Raw genomic sequence first — 20,484 nt, 5'->3', positions numbered from 1 at the left:
TTTTGAAAGAATTGGGGGAACCATGGTGCGTTGAACCATTGGCCATAGTCGTGCTGGATTTGAAGTGGCCCTGCACAGAGCGATCGTTGTATGACATCAAAGTTTAGCGAGAGCGATTCAAAAGTACAAGTAGCCGTCTGGTCTCTAAGCACTTGCGGTACTTTGATGTCACACACCGATCGGTCTGATGCTGATGACCCACTTCAAGTCGAACAAGCCTTATGATACAATGAAACATTTATAAAGAACCCTTTACTTAACTCCTGAATGAATCAGCCATTTGAACGAATCAAATGAATAAATAAATGACTGGAAGACTTAATCATTAAGACATTTACCACCACCTACTGGCAGTTTTGGTTTATTATTTAGAGTATAATTTAAGTAAAGAAATAATTTCAAATTTTCATAGTAATAATAATAAAAATAAGAAAATAAATTATTAAAGTTATAGTTCACCCAACCAAAAAGGTCAATTCTGTCATCATTTACTCACATAATGTTTACTCACATAATTTTATCAAACAAAATATTTCTTGCTGAACCTACTTTTTGTATTGTCTGTTTGATGCTTTACACAACAATAACTTTAAATTATCTTTTGGGAGTAAATTCTCCAAATTTGATGTGCGATTAATTCGATTCATTAATCGCCACATCATTTAATCGCTTACCAGCCCTGTTTTAAACTTTACATTTATGCACAATCCATCTAGGAATTTTGTTGATAGTGATTTCATTTGATTGTTAATAGCCAGCATGTCTTTTCATTTAATTGAATTTATTGATTAAATAAGAATCTGACATAAGAGAACAAAAAAAATGACAATAACGTTTCTAATACTAATAAGCCAACATATTGTTTTTGTTTTTTTTTGCTCAAAGTTTTTTCAGGGTTTTGATCTCACAGCTGAGAGTACACATCCTGTTATACTGAATATTTAATATTGCATTTAAACTTTGACTATAGTCTAGACATGTTACATATTAATTGTAATATTTATGAACCTCAAAGCATATGTTTGTGTATTTTGTGTTACTCCATAATGATGTTCTATTTGAGGGCATTTGTAGTGTTCAGTAGGTACAGGACCCAAAACATAACCTCAAGCCTCAAACCTCAAGTCCTGCCCTGCCCCTCATAATTATTTATGAGACTGCGTGTTCTTGTCCTATGAGAAGACACTTCACATAATTATTCACAACAGCAAGTGTTGATTTGCTATGACAGACACTTCAAACTGCGAGACCATGTACATTAACCGAGAGAACTGTTCATGGATCGAAGAAGAATGTTTGTTTTTGCTTTAATAAGGGTTCGGGACAAACAAGATTCATTCACTTAGTGAGTGTAACCGTTTTTACAGCAACCCATCAAAAGGCTTATATAAATGCCACAGAATAAGCCAGTATAAGTTCTCAGAGGTGCGTTCATATATATATGGTTTCGATGCAGAGTGCATATGGTTGTGCATTTATTTGTTTTAAACTCGATAGGAGCGAAATGAAACTGTCTGAAGCCAAAGCTGTCTGTGCTGTCTGTCTCCTCTCTTCCCCCTCCACTCCTCAGCTTACCACGTACACTTTTTTAGCATTTTTTAAAACTGTGGTGAGAGCTCACCAGTGCTGAAACAGGGAGTTTCATGACCCTTTAACATATGTGATAACCTTCTGAAGGAGGAAATGGGCCTGGTACAGATGGGCTTATCCATTTCGAGTGGGGCCCAGTGGCTTGAACATATGACCCAAAGAAGCCAGTCTCAGTCTAAACTTCATGGCAGGTGTACAGTAGATGACACATGAATGGCTCCTTTGGATATCAGCCGACTGGCTCCCAGTTAACTGAGTAGGTGGTAGACAAACTAAATGCAGTAAATCATTTATCATTTCTTTGTCCTACATGGACCTGTTGTTGTGAGTGTTATTCAATTTTTTACATTTTTGAGCTCAAGCAGGGTTCAATAAATTACATCTTTTATAAATAAAAAAGAAAATCATAAAAATGTTAAAGGGGTCATATGATGCTATTTTAATTTTTGCTTTTTCTTTGGAGTGTTACAAGCTCTTGGTTCATAAAGAAGATCTGTAAAGTTGCAAAGACTAAAGTCTCAAACCCAAAGAGATATTCTTTATCAAAGTTAAGACTCTGTCATGCCCCCCTAAAACATTATATTATAATATAATATTCCCATATTTGTGTAATGCCGCCCAAATGTTCATGCAAAGAAAGAAGTTGTGGTTTCAGTAACCGCAGTTAGTGTTGAATCAGCCGTGTCAGTGAGATGATGTGTATCTAGGCGGAAGCAAAATCTCTTTATTTGGCCTTACGAAAGTAGATGCATTTAGGAATCTTTAAAGTTACTTACAACAGAACAGCAACACATTTTATGGACGACCGTTTCGTGAATCTAGGAGAGGAGGTAATTCTCACTTTGCTACGACAATCTGGTGCTTCTGAATCAGCTTCTGGAAGTATGTTGTGTTATTAGTTTAAGTATGTGCTATTGACTGTTCAAATGCAGAGTTTTGTGTGTTGAGTGTGTGTGTGTGCGTTGTGTGTGTGTGTGTGTGTGTGTGTGTGTGTGTGTGTGTGTGAGAGAGAGAGAGAGAGAGAGAGAGAGAGAGACAGGGTCACACAGTGGAGTCAGCTGTCTTAACCGTCAGTGGCTTGTGAACTGCAAACACATAGGAGCTTCATCACTGTGTCTGTCACGTGACTCTGTTCCCCTTTCAGACTTGAAATGATGGTAAAACTAAGGACATTATTAACTGTCTTTACATTTATTTTGAAAGATGAAGCTCGCTGTTATATTTCCAATGAGTGCTTGCGGTGTTCGGCCTATCACAATGCACTGGGTCAGTTGGCCAATCAGAGCAGAGTGTGCTTGTCGAAAGGAGGGTCTTTGTAGAAAACGACGCATTTGAGAGAGGCAGGGCATAGAGCAGGGATAGGCAACTCCGGTCCTGGAGGGCCACTATCCTGCAGAGTTTAGCTTCAGCCCTCATAAAAACTCACCTGCCTGTATCTATCTAGTAATCCCGAAAACACTGATTGCCTTGTTCTGGCGTGTTTAATTAGGGTTGGAGCTAAACTCTGCAGGACAGTGGCCCTCCATCACCGAAGTTGCCTATCCCTGGCATAGAGGATGTACAGTATTTGAAAAATAATGTGTTTTTTGAACATTAAAGCATGTCAACATATTCTGTTACACCAAATACACAAAATAATGATCTTTAAAAAAGCATCATATGACCCCTTTAATAAACACCTCTGGCATAATTGTAGCCTGCATGTGTCTATTTTAGTAAATGGCAATCATTTTTTGTCAACCATATATTTCTGAAAGCGTAGCAACATTTTTTCTCTGAAAACCATGTCCTCTGGTGTGACACCATATCTTATTTTAAATCGGCCAATTCCAGGGAAAACTTTAATTAGTTAAAGGACCCCATTCATGGTTACTGAAGCCCCCTGTGAAGCCCATTACATGTGCACATGGTCAATTTTTGGCTCAGAATTGTTCAAATATTTAACGCTTTCTGAACCACTACAAAAGTGTTAAGTTTTGTTGTTCTTTGATGTGACACCCTTACATTATATCATCACTGTCGGACAGAAACCTCCTATGTCCACATTTTGTAAATTTCATATTTTTTCACAAATCCATGCTATTGGTCAGTCCTGACATGGGTATGTTAATTTTGAAATTATTAACCAATCTAAAGTCTTAAAAATAGCTTGAGAGCAAATCTCGTAAATCCATTGGACACTTCAACTGTCTGAGAAGTCTCGTAACTCCGCCTCTTCTTCACACCGCCGGAGCTTCGCAGCATAATCAAGACTGAGAGTCCTCTGAGGTAAATATCCTCAAAACAATGGTTATTCATGATTCAGTTATATGAATTATATAATAACAGTTTATATATATTATATACAACAGTTTTATCTCAAAGTAATGGTAGTGTTGAGGTGTCATGTATTGTTTCTGAGGATGCTAGATTTTTCTTTCTGCTAGGTCTAGAATTGGACGTAGGTAGCTATCTTGTTGACTGAAATCTTCCATGGTTTTGTTTCTGACGAGGATAATGAATTTAATGCACAAAAATAGCATGCTGTTGACTTAGTTAGCCACTATCCATTGGTTTTGTCGTCATGTTTGGTGAGATAGCTGATTTTCGTAGGGCTTAAAAAAATTTATTGACCACCGCTATTTCTGGCGCTCGTATGAGGATCTGAACTTAGCACAAGACAATCCACTGCAATGCAGACTAAACCCTGTGCAATGCAGATAAAACAGGATTATATCTTACAATGTCAAGGCATGCCGTCATGTTCAACAAGTAGCTGCCTTTGCCATGTTGTTCATCACTTTAAGCAAACTAGCTGGCTTCTTGCCTCGTTATCATACGTAAACATGCCGTATAATTTAGGGAAACGATCACTTGACTTTTATTCATTTTATTTTTTTGCAGCAACCCTGTCTGTGTCAGATGGGGCCTCTATTCAGACCAACTGAAGATCAAAGAGCTGAAATTCAAACACCTCCAAGACCTGAAGGAAGTCATCCCAAAAGACTTAAACAGATTTTATGACAATTTGCTTCACTAGCTTAATATAGGATGCAGTATTAACACAGTCAATATGATGGCAATGTTATCTGTGTTACACTATGATATCAGTTATTGATGCATTTCAAATAACTACTTAATACTAGGCTTATTATGCATGTGCATTGAAGTTTTAAAATGTATCTAATATAATACTTGAATTAAATTGGATGTTTTGGATACCAGCATTAAAATTTTTTATTATTATTTTACTGATTAAGTTCAACTGTTAGGCCTACTTATAGACCATGCCTCTCTTGGCACTGTGCATGTAAAACACCCCAAGTAGCAAGGTTTTTATTTATGGGAGAAAAAAAGGCTGTCTACTTGCGCCAAATAAGCCTCTTTGGATACAATAACGAGTTAAAATAGTTAGGTTAGATACATGCTTCGGTGCAGAAGGAAACCCGTGAGCCTCGAAGATAAGTTGGCGAGCAGATTAGGCATATGACCACCTATTAGACATCTTAATCAGCTCATCGTTTTTTTTTTTTTTTTGTATTGCATCACTTATAGCTCTCAAACCTTTAAAATAGAGTTTAGGAAGAGGTATGTAACCACAGTCATTCGCTTTGGTTAACTATTGAAGCCTTTTCTCTTGTCAAAATGTTCAACGCGATCGCCAATTTTGCGTGCAGATTAATTTCCGCCAATTAGACAGCCTAGACAGTTTATCATTTTATTCTGGTATTGCATCACTCATAGCTCTCAAACCTTTAAAATAGAGTTAAGGAAGATGTATGTAACCACAATCATTTGGTTTGATTAGCTCGTAAAGCCTCGTCTCTTGTCAAAAGGCTCAAAGTGACCGAAGACTCTGATGAACACTGCTGGCAGCAGCGACGTCTGTGTCCGTACCATTCTTATCAATGAGAGCGTAAACTCGTATCTCCATGCTTCCAAGTCATAAAACTCGTATCTCCGATAAAACATGATTTTGGGGAAATGTTGTGTTAATGTCGGTATACAACAGTATATGATAGCAATATATGGTATAATACCAACTTTAACAATACAATGTTGAATAACTCAAAAAATATGCGATTTTTTTAATTTCCTGAAAAATAATGATTTTGGAGATACGAGGATTATGCGACGATATATTTTTTATTAAAACTGTACATTAAACTACATGATGGAAAATAATGCAAATGTGTCTTGCTTATCGCTAATGACAGGTCAACTCAGAACAGCGAGGACATTAATTGACACAAAAGGCTGAAAAATCCTCTGGTGTGACAGAAAATGTCCTCCAGTGTAATGCCTGTACTGTCACACCATAGGACAAAGATGTCACACCAGAGGACAAGGTCTCTTTAAAAAACATTTTATATAATTAAATAAGATTAGTTTAAATCCTTTTTATTCTTTTTTGATCATTTCCTGTGTTCTGTTTTCTGACGTTTTTACAGAAAACTTGTACTGTTATAAAGTGTCAAGAAAAAATACGTATAAATTGTTATACCTTGTTTTTGAGACAGAAAGAACTGAGGGAGAGAAATTAGTGGAAGAGAGAGGACACTGTAATATAGATAGAAAAACAACAGGAATCCACGCAGAAGGGAGGAGATCTTAACAGAGTGATGCAGAAAGAAAACTGAATCAAAATGATGCCTTAAAAAGAGTAGCCATATAGTTTTTTTTATGACTATAGTTTGCAAAATTAACTACACAGAGCCGTTGTTCACTGACAAGCTGCGTAAAAACACGATCATATTTTGTATACAGATTTGTTTTTATTTAAAAATGTCTTTAAAAAAACAGTTGAGTATTGCAATAGGGGAGATACAAATATCACTCAACTTAAAATTGTATAATTTTCAGCAGTTTTGAACGGTTGACAGCTAAGTTGTCTTGAAATTGTCATGGGGTCAACAAGTCATGGGGAGAAATATGGTGGTTATAATTTCATATTACATAAATAGCACTATATGAAAATAAGTGTCTAACAATGAAGATAAATCTCTCTCATGCTATTTATGTATTATTAAAAAATAATTGTTTAAAATTTTTGCTGTCACACATTAGGACAAATTTATGGTACAGTTCAGTAAAAATGTTATAAAAGCAGTGAAATAATTGACGAAGTTAGTGACCCTTTATATTTTCTCAAAGATCAGAATTCACACTAATACTGTATATGTATATATCAGATAGATACTGTATATGATTTCTCTTTCAAAAAAAGGTATTTTACAAAAAAAGTTTTTTTTTCTGCCTGTTTGTCAACTACCCATATATATATATATATATTTGTGTCAGTATGGAACAAGATTATCCCTATCAAATAAATGCTAACAGCTTTGGTCAAAAGTAATCTTAAAGTAATCAATAGGTAATATACTATATTACCTAAAATGTGTAATGTAATAGATTACATTACTACCATTTTTATCATGTCATTTGTATTCAGTAATGGACTACGATTTGTAAGTAATCTGCCATTTATGAGATAAGAATAACTGCAAGAAAGAAAATGTTTCCAGTGTCTCTTCTAACTAGTCATCTTGAAAAATATTTCATATTTCAAAATGTGCTTCTGCCTGGATTCTCTGACTGGCAGTATGCTCATCAAAATCTGCATGTTTTATGCTCTTCCTGTCTTGCTGCTGAGTGGACCACCACCTGCTCCATGTGTCCTTGCCCCGAGCCAAGTCAACAGACAACGGACTGTTCAGTCACCTAAACACAAATGCAGGATCTCTCCCACTGATGAAAAGAGGCACATTCAAGATTTACAGTATAAATGCAATGCAAATACTGCTTGTAGAGCTTTAATTTAAGTGATGTGCCTTATGTCCTAATTACGTAACTCAGGCTTGGTCACTTTTATTTCACTGTGACTCCAAAAGAACTTTCTCCACAGAGATCAACATGTCCTCCAAGACGTTTACCTCCCCTCTGACTAATGACTAACCGGGGTGAAGAGATTTTAGAGCTCAGCCCTCATACTTCCCACCTATAGCACGTCTTACTTGAGATAACAGTGGCATTTGTCCAGAACACCCATTTGCATAAGCATTACCTTGTGTGTTGAGAGAAGCTTAACACAAATTTCATTAACCTATGGGTTAAAAGAGTCTGCACTTCTAATTTCTCTCCCTGTCAACTTCAGCCACCAAATTCATAGCAACTAGCTTCCATTTTTAAATCTCAATCAGTGGAAAACCAAGGGGGAAAAAGCCTTGAGCATTTATGCAATAATTAGAAATATACAAATTTATTCCTCTGGCAAATACAGTCATGGTTTATCACCTAATCCGCGACAATTACTTCACCTCTAATAACAAAGGACATACGGCTTCAAGGTAAAAGTTAATGAGAGGCTATGATTTAAGAAATCCAATTTAGTTGGACTAGAAAGCTAAATTAGAAATTGTTTAAAAGTTTCCTCAGAGCAAACATGAGGTATTTTTGCATTAGAAAGGATATGGGTGTGGTCTGGGGGAAAAAGAAGAAAGTGCTAAATGTTAAAACCAAGCTTTTAGTACTGATTATTTGATAACAAACATGTAACTTGTGCAGTTCAAACTATTTACCAACATCTGTATTACTATACATGTAGCATGTAGGATTAACGAAATACTGTTGTTGAAACATCTTTGTATATCATAAACGATTTTTTTTTTCAAGGTTAAGGGAGTGTTAGTCAAGAAAAGAAAAGTCACATATGAGCTAGATGAAAATGTCTTGAGTGAAATTAATTTTATGCTTGTTATCAACTGTATGAATAACATTCTGGACATGTAAAAAAACATTTTACATCAACCTCTCTTCTGAACTTGCACACACGCATTATCAAGTATAACAGGAAAATGTTTAAAAGGCCACTTGTGCTCCTAGAATTGTGTGTGGTAAGCGATTATTCCTGAAAGTAATTAAAGGAAGGGAACTCTTGTCACTGAATTGCTACCTTTCAGGACATTCATCAAATTGTGCCTGTGGGTTAGACTTAATTTCTCTTCAAAAAGCATAAAGGAAAATCACCTTTGCACAGAGCCGCTTTGAGTCTTATCTGTAGTACTAATGGCTGAACAACCCAGAGTACAAATTAGTTTAGGAATAATCAGCAGTTAGCTGAGCAGAAATAAGCAATAATTAAACTTTAACCTGAAAGAAAAACCCTCATTTAGATCATACAATGTCTTTAGCAATGGACAGCTCAATTTTACTGCACTGCCTTGCTCATTAACCTGCTTCTGAAACCCAAAAGAAAGATTCAATTGATATGTAACAATAGTCAATTTTGAGCAATTGGATTTTTATGCACAATCCCATTTAAAGCTACTGGAGATATGTTTATTATAGCTTCAGTGGACTTTACTGTCCTTTGAAGAGAAATGTTCCATGCTCCATTCAAGGCTATAGAAATAGTGAAGTTTCATAAATACTGACCTTTCCCATAGTTGAGGTGGAGTTTGATGGCTTTGCCTTGGTTTATGTGAAGATACGTGAACCCAATGGCAAACATAAGCAAAACGAGCAGCAGAAGGAGTTTGAACTGCTTGCGGATCTTCTTCAGAGGAAAGCGCATCCTCATCACAGCAACATCACCCACTCAGTGGAAAATTCAGACTTGTACCCCTTCAGCGTTGATGTTGTACAGCTAGAATGTCAAAAGATGTTGAAATTATGTTTTGCACTCACAACACTCACAATAATTTCCAAGTTAGAACAGATTGAGATTTGCCATTGAACACCTAAAAAATTTTCCTTCTACTTATCTTTCAACAACGACATTCGAGACGTAGTTTTATTATAAACAGAGCTGGGTAGTAACGGATTACATGTAATCTGGATTACGTAATCAGATTCCAAAACTCAAGTACTTGTAATTAGAGTAAACTACTTTTTAAAATACTCGTAATCAGACTACAGTTACTTTTTTATGGATTACATGATTACATATTATTTACACAATGGTAAAAAAAGTGTTTTTTTTTTCATTAAGTTTCTTTTTTTTTACGTTTATATTTTTTCCTAATAAACCTGCTACTTATATACGTTTATGATTCTTCAAGTTTTTCCGGCGGAGAGGGGTGTCAGAATCACACTCAGAAGAAATCAGGAACAGGATAATGTTAAATGGAGGGGAACCTGTTTTTATACAGTCAATGAGGGGAACGCAGCCTATAATCACTGGATGTTCAGACATCTTTTTATTTTTAAAGACTTTTTTTATTTTTTATTAAATATTCTACCTAGTAGTGATATTGCTGTGAATTTCATGTTTTTCAATATTGGTTTTCTAAATGTACTTTATTATAAGTAAAAAAAAATTATTATAAGATGTGATTTTGTTTAAATTCAGTGTTACTAGCAAACCCTAACCGCAAGGTACATTAGTGTTAGTATTTTGTTCTTTTTGGTGAATTAAATATATATATTAAATATATATTTAAATATATTTTCAAAAAATTATAAGATTAGGCTAACTGAATATATGTGATATCAAATAAGGGTCAGCACAAATGTAATCTAAATGTAATCCAAAAGTAATCAGATTACGTTACCAAAAATGTGTAATCTAAGGGATTATATTACTGACTTCAATTTTTTTCAAGTAAACTGTAATCAGTAACAATTCATAAGTAGGCTAATCTACCCAGCTCTGATTATAAATGACATTTACACAGCTACATATAATCTACATTCGACGTAAATGACACAGACAGTTATTATTGCTTTAATAATCACACTTACCATAGACGTGTTTTTCTCAGTAAAACTGGCATGTCTAACCGGTGACACCATAGGAAATGTATGTGTTGGCTGATGCCGCGCTGTCCTGTGTCTATCTTGGACGCTTATCATTGCTCATCACGGCAGCTCATCATTTCTGTTATTAGAAGTGTCAATACAGGAAACACACACACATTATCACACAATGACGGGTTTGGCGAAGCAGCCGTCAAACTTACTGTACGCACTCATTTCCTTTTCGATATGTCTTCATAAAGAGAGGCTTTCATGAAGTCCTGTTACTGCCATAAGAGTTTTGAACAAATCCTAATTCCAGGTGTGTTATGTGATGAGCGGACAGTGGAAGCCTTAAATTATTTGTTTTTCACGGTTTAGTCTCGTTTATTGCAAAAAAAAAAAAAAAAAAAAGATTGCCGGAGACAAATAAAGCTGTGCAAACATCAATGAAGCGTCGCTGTTTTGTGGTTTTGTCTCGTGCCTCTTCTCGCGCTGGTATTCACGAGCACGCTTTTGTTTCTTCGATCTGTTTCACAGACGAAATCAACGACTGCAAACATATTCGTGTGGTGCCATCTCAAATCCTTGTGTTGAGTGATTTTCATTCGTCTCAAGTCCTTTTTGTTTTGATGTTCTCATCTACGGAAGAAAACTGAAATATTTTCCTCAGCAGCATCAGCGCACTTGTCCTACCGCATCCCATAGTTGCATCCTGGTCTTCATCTGATGGATAGAGGGAGCTGTTACCTTCATGGGCGCAAAGTCACAGTGCTTTACCTGAAGGGCTCAGAATGATCACCGAACACTGTTGAATGTCCCTTCATTCTCTTTAAATGGACAAGCTCTTACAAGACGTCAGTTACTCTATTTTAAACAAGTTACTAATAGGGTAATGATACATCAATATATGTAGGCTATTTAATAGTAGTGCAGAGGCCAATTAAATTCTTAAAAATAAAGGTGCTTTACGATGTCACAGAAGAACCTTTTTGTCTAAATGGTTCCATAAAGAACCTTTAACATCTGAAGAACCTTTCTGTTTCATAAAAGGTTCTTTGTGGTGAAAGAAGGTTCTTCAGGTTATAAAAAGGTAAGAAAGAGATGGTTCTTTAAAGAACCTTTGACGGAATGGTTCTTTGTAGAACCAAAAATGGTTCTTCTATGGCATCGCTTGAGGAACCCTTTGAAGCACCTTATTTTTAAGAGTGTATGCTCCCTTTAGACTGAGACTGCTGTTTCTTATCGTAATGAGTCATTTATGTCACATAATGATTTGGGCTATGATAAGTTTAAAAAAAGTATCCACTCTGTTATGGCAAAATACATATAATAGCCTAATAATCTTGTAATATAAACTTGAATACTTTTGAATAAATATGTCCCCTGATCTTGTTTGATACCATACTGTGACCCTGGACCACAAAACCAGTCATAAGGGTCAATTTTGTATGGTTTGATAAGATTAGACAATATTTGGCCAAGATACAACTTTTTGAAAATCTAAACTCTGAGGGTGCAAAACAAATTCAAAATTAATGGAATATCTTTGTGGAACTTGGTATAAAATAAATGTTGACCCACACAATGTATTGTTAGCTATTGCTAAAAATATACCCAATGCGACTTATGACTGGTTTTGTGGTCCAGGGTCACATATTACGTTTTTAGAATATGAATGTAACTTAATAATATGTAAAAAACAAAAAAACACAAAAAAAAACTCAATGCTTGGATTAGAACATGGGTTTAAATGATGCAAATCATTGTAATTATGTTAATTGTATAAAAAAAACTGTGAAAATATTAATTGTAATATCCTACTACTAGCATTACTTAAGTTTTATTTTTCATCTTAGCATTTATATAAAGGTATTATATTTATATTATATAAATATGTTTAAGTATGTTTTAGGTATGTGGGCATGATGATATTTACAGCAGTTTCTGTTTTGAACCAATACTCTAGCAGAAGTGTCTTTAGCAGAAGAGCTATTAAAGGCTCATGGAGAAGGACTGGATAACAGTTTGGCCTGAATGAAGCATCCTTTAGCAAAACCCTGAGTATGTTTGGATTAAAGGTGCTCCCTTTGGAGAAAATTCTTCCAGGCACCTAACCTTTGAACACTGATGCCTGCCTTCCTTGTTTTGGATGCTGAAACACCAATGAATTCGATAAACATGTCTTTGAACAGATAACCTCAGGCACAAAGCAGGAGGAGAAAGAAAGGTAGGCGTAATCTTAACTTTTCCAAGTGTGTGGTTTGAGTCCTAATGTTCAGCTTGTAGGCTAAGGGTTATAAACCCTGAGAGTTGTCTCAGTTCAAAGGAGCTGATAAAAATCATTGCTGAAAATGAATTGACAATATTTTTTCCCCAGTCCTGCTTTATATACTTGTCTGCTATCTTTCAACCCGATGAAAAAAAAATTCGATTTTCTTTTTTTCTTCAGTTAAAACATAGTTAAAGGTTAGGGAAAGTCATATTGGCTGTGGCTAAATAAATAACAGTGTGGTCCGATAACCTTTGTAGCATGAAGTGTTGCATTGCAGAACTCAGCACAGATGAGCGCATCAGTACCTGCTCAATTATGATGATGAGTGATGAGGTGTCAACCTTTTTTTTTTTTTTTTTGCGTCTGCTCTATTTCTGTCAGCCCTTCTCTCTCTCACCGAGGCTAAATTATGATGTATGGCACTCACAATCTGCCGAGGCGTGGCATCCATCACCCAAACCTGTGTCACCACATGCTGTCAGTGTCCTCCGGGAGCAGGAAACAAACATGAAAGATCATCATATTACAGGTAGTCTGATGATGCTAGCAAATCTTGTATCTCTGGTGTGTTCTCAATGGGAAGGAAATCTAAACCATCGCTGTTCCTACGCTGTAGTTCACTAGAAGACTTTTCCATTACAAAATAAAGTTGATGAATAATACGATGGAATATAATGCTCTTTAACTTTTGCGGAGAATAAGGAACTAAAACGTGTCGAAAGATGGCGAATCAGTGAGGATCTATTGTAAACAAACGGTGTATTTACAGAGCCCTCTTGTGGTCACACGGAGCATTGCCTTAATTTGTTGTGTTTTGTATATTTCGAAATAATTCTACACAGTCCAATCAAGATTAGAAAACTTCTATTTATGCAAATCTAATTCAAACATAGAATAACAAAGTAAACAGGTATAGCGTATTTTTACTATATACACACTGAATAAAACCAAAATCTTTTGGTTGGAGTTCTCAAAACTCCTTAAAAGGGAATGTACAATGTCTATAACTAAAATACTGCACTGAAACCATTTTTTTTTTAATTTCAAACAGATGAACACATTGCAGAGGCATCTGACAGTGTCCGCACTGTAATAGAATGTAAGACCATCAATGTCTTAATTCAATGGCATAATAGCAACAGTACTCGACTTACAATAGGTTTACACTGTTATTCTGAGAGACAAAAAAAAGGTGCTTAGATAACCAGTATTTAATTAATGTATAATTATTTATGTTTGGAATACTTATTTTCACTGATTCCCAGCTATTCTGTTTTAGATTAAAGTTGTAGTTTTTGTCCTGGTTTACTTCTAATGATGAGACATATAGCGTCAAAGCAGAATCTGAATCTGTTCAACCTGTTGAAATTGTAAACCTGAAGCACTTCCTGGGCACAGCTTTCAGTTGACAGTTTACAAAAGCAAGCATATGCTAGATAAGACTATCAGAAAGCAAATCTGACATTTAAGTCATTTATGTTACAAATGCTAAATCCTATAAGCATTAAAATACAATACTCTAAGAAGCAAAATGCACAAGATGTTCACACAAATGAAAAACAAGTACAGATATGAAATGTACAGAAAGTTGTGTTTAGAAACAACCAGAAAAATATTGATGAATCTTATTGAAGGCCATGTTTAATATTGCCATCAGCTGGGAAGTCAAATCGCAAAGACACCGCAGCGGTCTCAATGAAACAGTGACAAATCATTTTGAGATGAACATACTCTAACAGACTGCTACACATTCCATTAAACTACTTTGTGGTGTTTTCCATCAGAATAAAAAAAACATTGGCTCGTGGACACTGCAAAATTGGCATTGTACCATAAAGCTGTTATCAACAAACAATTCACATCACAAAGCATTCAAATGAACACATACTACAAGGATATAACTCTACTTGTTCATCAGAAAGGATAAGCTACTGCATTATGTAACATGGAGTGGTCTGTGATATTAACAAATAATTGCAATATTCTGTCGAGCCATCCCTAGTGAAAAATAAATATACTAAAATGTATTTGAAAAACATTTATTTCATTCTAAGAATACTACAACAAATGCATTTACATATTTATATAGTTAATAAAAATACCCTGCAGTTGTTCTTTTAGTATACTAATTTGGAACAACTAATTTTGTACTTAATTGTGCAGAAGTAGTGCTGAAGGCCAACTAAAGATATACTGAAGTATATTTGGTTGTGCTAATGTGCAACTATTGTGAGTATTCTTTAGGTATACTTTAAATATGTATTTAAAGACAGATATTATTCAAAGATCATACAATCCTCATCACTAATGATTTTTTAGGCTTAATATTAAGAAATGTGCATTGTGCACAAGTAGAACTCTAAATAAAATGTAATTATAATTTTAATATCAGTAAATCTTGAGTGATATGTCAGTAAATATGCTAACTCTACTTAGTATGAAATAAATGTATTTTAAATATATTAGGTTTTTACTAGGGATAGCATATTAACTAATGGTTGATTCTGAATGTTGAAAATGACTGTAGTGAAAAATCAAATTGAAGAGCGTGGTTCCAATTTTTTTCCATTTAAGCTTTCACCATGTCATTAAATTTGTGCCCAGAAATTGCAAAGCCATCGGCGGTGTTGTGGTGTGATTGAGTTGTAGTACTATACAAACCCAGAGAATGTGAGAGATAAGTTGGAAGGCAGTTGTTCATAAAACAATTGGCTATATGCTAAGTTGTGTATTAAGCAGTGAGCCAGCTCACTTTTTTATGAAGCTTTTATCTTTGTCATATGTGCCAGACGCGATGTTAGTGCAATAGCATCACAAAGTGAGTTCAACCAGAGCAAACTTGAGCTGCTGAAAAGACAAATGCTGAAAAACTGAAAAATCTATAATGCTCTCCACAGGACCACTGGCAGAGTACTTGAATAAAAGTCAGTTGGCAGCTTAAAATGTCTCTGATTTGGGCAGGTGTTGGCTGGAATGAGGCGGGTGCTGGAACAGAGGGTCTGAATGGACTGTGGGGATTCGTTTGGCAGGTAACTGTGACAGCTCACAGGCTGTTGAGATCTTAGGAGAGAGTCTTTCTGAAAAATTGTCATCCCCTACCTGTCCCTCGTAATTTTCAGAAATGGAAACGTCAGGCGGCTGCATTGAAAAAGATTCAAAATTGTCTGAGGGTAAATCGCCCACCACACTGCCCTCTGCTGTCTCTGAAGTGTCTTGCTCCAAGTTATGAGATGTTTGTGAAGGCTTTTTATCATCCACATTTGAAGGTGGAGTAGGGTCGCACAGCTCCATTGGGTTTTGAGTCTCATTAAGCTCAGGTACAGGAGGTTCGTATGGAGGAGGCCATTCCCCGCCGTCCTCAGGGGCTCCTATCATTCCGTCAGGTGTGAGGGGAATCTGGCTGTGCACTAGAACAGGGTCCGGTGAGGGGAGGGGAGACATGCTTCCAGTCCCTCCATCATTGTAAGGCTTCTTTTCCTGTGAAGGGCTGTCATCCAGCACGATGGACTCCTGCTGTAGAGAGATGTGCAGAGAGGCAGGTGGCCGTTTGATGAGCTGGGCTTTGTTGGGTGTATCTTCTGAAGGGCTCGGCTTGGGCCGTTTGACCGGAGTTAGAACAACAGGCAGCTCCAGACCCAGAGGTTTTCGTGGAAACTCATCAGGCTTAGCTGTGAATACAGAAATAATGAATGAGAGTGGACTGAAAATCTAGGTGACCTACATGAACTTATTAGCTGTGGCCAAAAATATATAATTTATGCTGTGAAGTGGATAGAGCACTGCATATGTTTTCATATACAGTGTGAATAATGAAATAATGAATATTTTACTGTTAAAATCAATGGCATGCACAAGAGCCCCTGCCCCTTTGAGGTCTGACCCTAAAGTGCCCTTGCAGTCCGGTCTGCCCCCGGTCCCCAATTTCTGCCGAGGGTAGTGGTGTGCGATATAAAGATTTTTGATCGTGGACATTAAAAATGTCTCCAAGATCTTCTTTTGAAGAAATATCGTTCTATTGTGCTACATAGAATGGCCATTCTATCAGCTGCAGTTCTGGTGCCGTGTAATCAATATACTGCGACATACATTAACATCAGTGTTAACGTAACTCAGCGGTAGAGTTACTCTCATGGGACACTCCACTTATTCACAACCAAGTACTGTACTCCAACCAAGTACTGTAGGTTTTTTTTTTTTTTGCATCTGCTCTAAAGCCTAACTGGTTATTTAAATGTTTCATTCGTGTGCTGTTCTGACGCGTGGTTTTTCTGAGCACACTTAAAGAGTGTACCCTTTGCCTGATTACTGAACTAAGTTACGTTTTGTGTTAATACTGTCAAAACACACAATGTTTATGTATAGCCTTAGTTGGTTATGTCTAAAATTAAAGTAAATAACTAAAAAGAAACAGATTCATGTCTGTATATTAGATGTGTGCAGGTCTTAAAGGTACAGTAGGCTACATGCTGCCGACTGTAATTAAAGGGATAGTTCACCCTAAAACTTAATTTCTGTCATTGTTTATTCACTCACATGTAGTCCCAAACCTATATTAATTTATTTATTGTGCTGCACACAAAAGAAGATAATTTAAAGAATCTCGATAACCAAACGGTTGCTTGTCCAAATTGACTTTGATAGCAGGTGGAAAAAAATACTACGGAAGTCACTGTGAACCAGCAACTGTTTGGTTTTCCACCTTTTTACAGTTTATGTTTAGCAACATAACAATTAACTAAAAAAAATAAAAAATCAATGTATATAGTGTTTTATTTTTATTCGTTCATTACATTTTTTGAATGCTCCTGATAAATACTATTGTACCTGAAAATAAAACACTGTTTATTTTTATTTGTATATTATGTGTGTTTGTAATGTGTATCTTTGTTCCATTTTTTTAATAACAAAGATAAAATAATGACAAAGATTTTTATCTTCTCCCAATTTTGCTTCCACCATACTTTTTCATATTTTGTTACCTTAAAGTAACAAGCTTTGACTTTATTATAGGGAAATTAGTTTGGCTGTAACGCCCCCAAACATCCCCCCCACCCCCATCTGCGAGTGTGCCCTCGTAACGCCATTTTGCCCCTGCCCTTTCAGAGGTCTGTGCACGCCACTGGTTAAAATTATCAACAACTATAATTGGGTCATTCTATGAAACAGATGCTCTGTACAAGTTTATTATACAAATGTGTTAAAAGGGGTCATATGATGTGATTTCTAATCTTCCTTTCTCTTTGGAGTGTTACAAGCTCTTGGTGCATAAAGAAGATCTGTAAAGTTGCAAAGACTAAAGTCTAAAATCCAAAGAGATATTTTTTATAAAAGTTAAAGAGTCAACCCCCCCCCTAAATTGGCTCATTCTAACACGCCCCCACATGTCTATGTCACGATGTGGGAGATTTGTGTAATGCTGCCAAAATGTTCATGCAAAGAAAGAAGGCGTGACTTTTATTCTCGCTATTGCCACCGCCACCATGTTGTGGAGAAGCTGTGTCTCATTGTGAAAGTGAAACTACTTTGTTTGGCCTTCCAAAAGAGGACGATATCGACCTAGTCATGCCTATAGCTGATCCATGCTGGTCACTGAGGAAATACATAAACTTTTCACCGTGGACAAAGTGGAGTCCCGTCCGCCGCTGCTCACTTGAGCCAACATCGGCTCACTCAAGCCAGTAGCCTCTGCTTACTCTAGTCTGCTGTGTGTGACGCTGTGTTTTGTTGTGAAAGTGAAACTACTTTATTTCGCTTTCTAAGAGAGGACACAACTAGAAAATCATCTCGGGTTACTTGACTGTAACCCTGTTCCCTGAAAAAGCGGGAACGAGATGCTGTGCTCAATAGCGCTAATGGGAACATTCTTTGTTCGACCGGTTGTGAAGCACGTGTGTCAAACACGCCAAGAATTGGCTTAAATAACCTTGGTGCAAACATCATTGATTACGTGCACCTGCAGGTCATAAATAGACATGAAACGGAAACATCCTCAGGTTACCAGACTCTGAGATGTCGACTCAAGGACATGCGAGCCCGGAGTAGCGTGGACATCCAAGCTATAGAATCTGACAAATGTGTGCAGAGAGGACCAACCTGCCACATCACACACTTGCTGCAAGGGTGCACCTCTTGCTAAAGCCATTGAAGATGCCACCCCCCCTGGTTGAATGGGCCCTAACTCCTAGAGGCGAAGTTTGACCACGCGCCTCGTAGGCTAGGGCAATAGCATCCCTATGTAAAATTGTTTGCCTGGTGGCAGCCGCCCCCTGGTTGCGGCCCCCATGGCATATGAAAAGTTGCTCTGACTTACGCCACTGGCTAGTGCGGTGGACATAAATCTGAAGAGCACGTACTGGACACAGTAAGTGAAGTCTTTGCTGCTCCGGTGTCGTGAATGGCGGAGGACAGAAAGCTTTGAGAATGACCGGATGTATGGTCGAGAAAGGAACTTTTGGAAGATAATTAGGGTGAGGATGCAAAATAACTTTGACTCGCCCAGGGGCAAAATCTAAGCAGGATGGCAGGACTGACAAAGCCTGTACATCCCCAATTCTCTTTAGAGAGGTAATGGCCATGAGAAAAACCATCTTTAGAGCCAGAAGCCTGTCAGGCGCTGATTCTAATGGTTCGAATGGGGGGCCAGCCTACCCTTCGAGCACTATGGCTAAATCCCATGAAGGGACCGTAGCTCTAGTGGGTGGCTTAGCCCCACGAATAAAGCGGGCGACTAGAGGATGCTTTCCCACAGAAACCCCGTCAATCAAAACATGGCAAGCCAAAATAGCGGCCACATAGGTTCTGAGAGTACTAGGGCCTGTGCCTGAGGACAATTTCTCTTGCAGAAACTCCAGTACTGAAACAATTTGGCAGTGAGCTGGGTCTACATGGTGTGTCATGCACCAGCCCTCGAAAACACGCCATTTGAGGGCATACATTCTTCTAGTGGAGGGAGCTTTAGCACTTAGAATAGTTTCTATTACATTTGCTGAAAGGCCAGCATCTCTTAGTTGGTCCCTCTCAGCGGCCAGACGTGAAGGTTCCAGAGGTCGGGCCGGGGATAAAATACTGTCTCCTGTGCCTGAGAGAGAAGATCTCTCCTGATCGGAATCGCCCACGGCGAGCCGTCGAGGAGGGATATTAGATCTGAGAACCAGACTCTGGTCAGCCAACGGGGCGCTATCAGTAAGAGGCGAGACCCCTGTTGACGGACCTTGGCCAGGACTCCCTGGAGCAGAGCAATCGGAGGAAAGGCGTAAAGACGCAGTCTGGGCCATGCATGGGCCATCGCATCCAGACCCAGGGGACCTGGATGAGTCAGAGAGAAGTAGAGGGGACATTGTGCTGTCTCCTGTGTAGCAAAGAGGTCCACCTCTGCTTCGTAATGTCTTTCCAAGATTTGACTCACTACTTCGGGGTGGAGTTTCCATTCCCTTGGTGTCACAGCTTTTCTGGACAGCAAATCTAAAGCAGTCCGCCCTGGCGATTTATGTAAGAGACCACAGATGTGTTGTCCACCCGCACTAGGACATGGTAGCCTCTCAACTGCTGGAGGAAGTATTTCAGGGCCAGAAATACAGCCTTCATTTCGAGGCAATTGATGTGCCAATCGAGAAGATGACCTCTCCAGATCCCTTGGGCTGGACGGTCATTTTAAGCTGCAGTCGGTAACTTTTGACGCTCTAGCGGTTAATAAACAGAACTGCTTGCGTGTTTTGCGGAAGGACATTGTAGCCAGAGCTACTTCTCTCTGTTTATGTCTATGAAGAATCACAAAAGGTACTGGGTTACTCTGCCGCGGTACCCCTGAAGCAATCTAAAATAGTCAGAATATAAACACTTATTATAGGTGTACCCTAGTCTGGGAGCGGTAAGAAACAACCAATCAGAGCTGCGGTCCGTAACTT

At 37.6% G+C, this 20,484-nt stretch overlaps 2 protein-coding genes across 3 annotated transcripts in view; both read right to left on the bottom strand.

Annotated features, from left to right (window-relative positions):
• b4galnt4b (beta-1,4-N-acetyl-galactosaminyl transferase 4b) overlaps positions 1-11,046 on the bottom strand; it is an 89,553-nt gene extending 78,507 nt beyond the window's left edge. The window contains exons 1-2 of one of the 2 annotated variants that reach the window (XM_059534699.1): positions 10,312-11,046; positions 9,004-9,214 (exon numbers count right to left, since the gene is read on the bottom strand). In XM_059534699.1, the coding sequence (XP_059390682.1) occupies positions 9,004-9,148 (145 nt within the window). In that variant the 5' untranslated portion in view covers positions 9,149-9,214; positions 10,312-11,046. The remainder of the gene's footprint in view (positions 1-9,003; positions 9,215-10,311) is intronic. The other variant, XM_059534688.1, reaches the window with a different exon arrangement.
• Positions 11,047-13,609: 2,563 nt separating this feature from the next.
• Positions 13,610-20,484, bottom strand: part of si:ch211-288d18.1 (USP6 N-terminal-like protein) — a 45,252-nt gene continuing 38,377 nt past the window's right edge. The window contains exon 14 of the mRNA XM_059534556.1: positions 13,610-16,248. Within this exon, the coding sequence (XP_059390539.1) occupies positions 15,518-16,248 (731 nt within the window). The 3' untranslated portion in view covers positions 13,610-15,517. The remainder of the gene's footprint in view (positions 16,249-20,484) is intronic.

The sequence above is a fragment of the Carassius carassius genome, chromosome 3 (assembly GCF_963082965.1).
Source record: "Carassius carassius chromosome 3, fCarCar2.1, whole genome shotgun sequence".
Lineage (NCBI taxonomy): Eukaryota > Metazoa > Chordata > Actinopteri > Cypriniformes > Cyprinidae > Carassius > Carassius carassius.
This window is presented reverse-complemented; position numbering and strand designations above follow the sequence as displayed.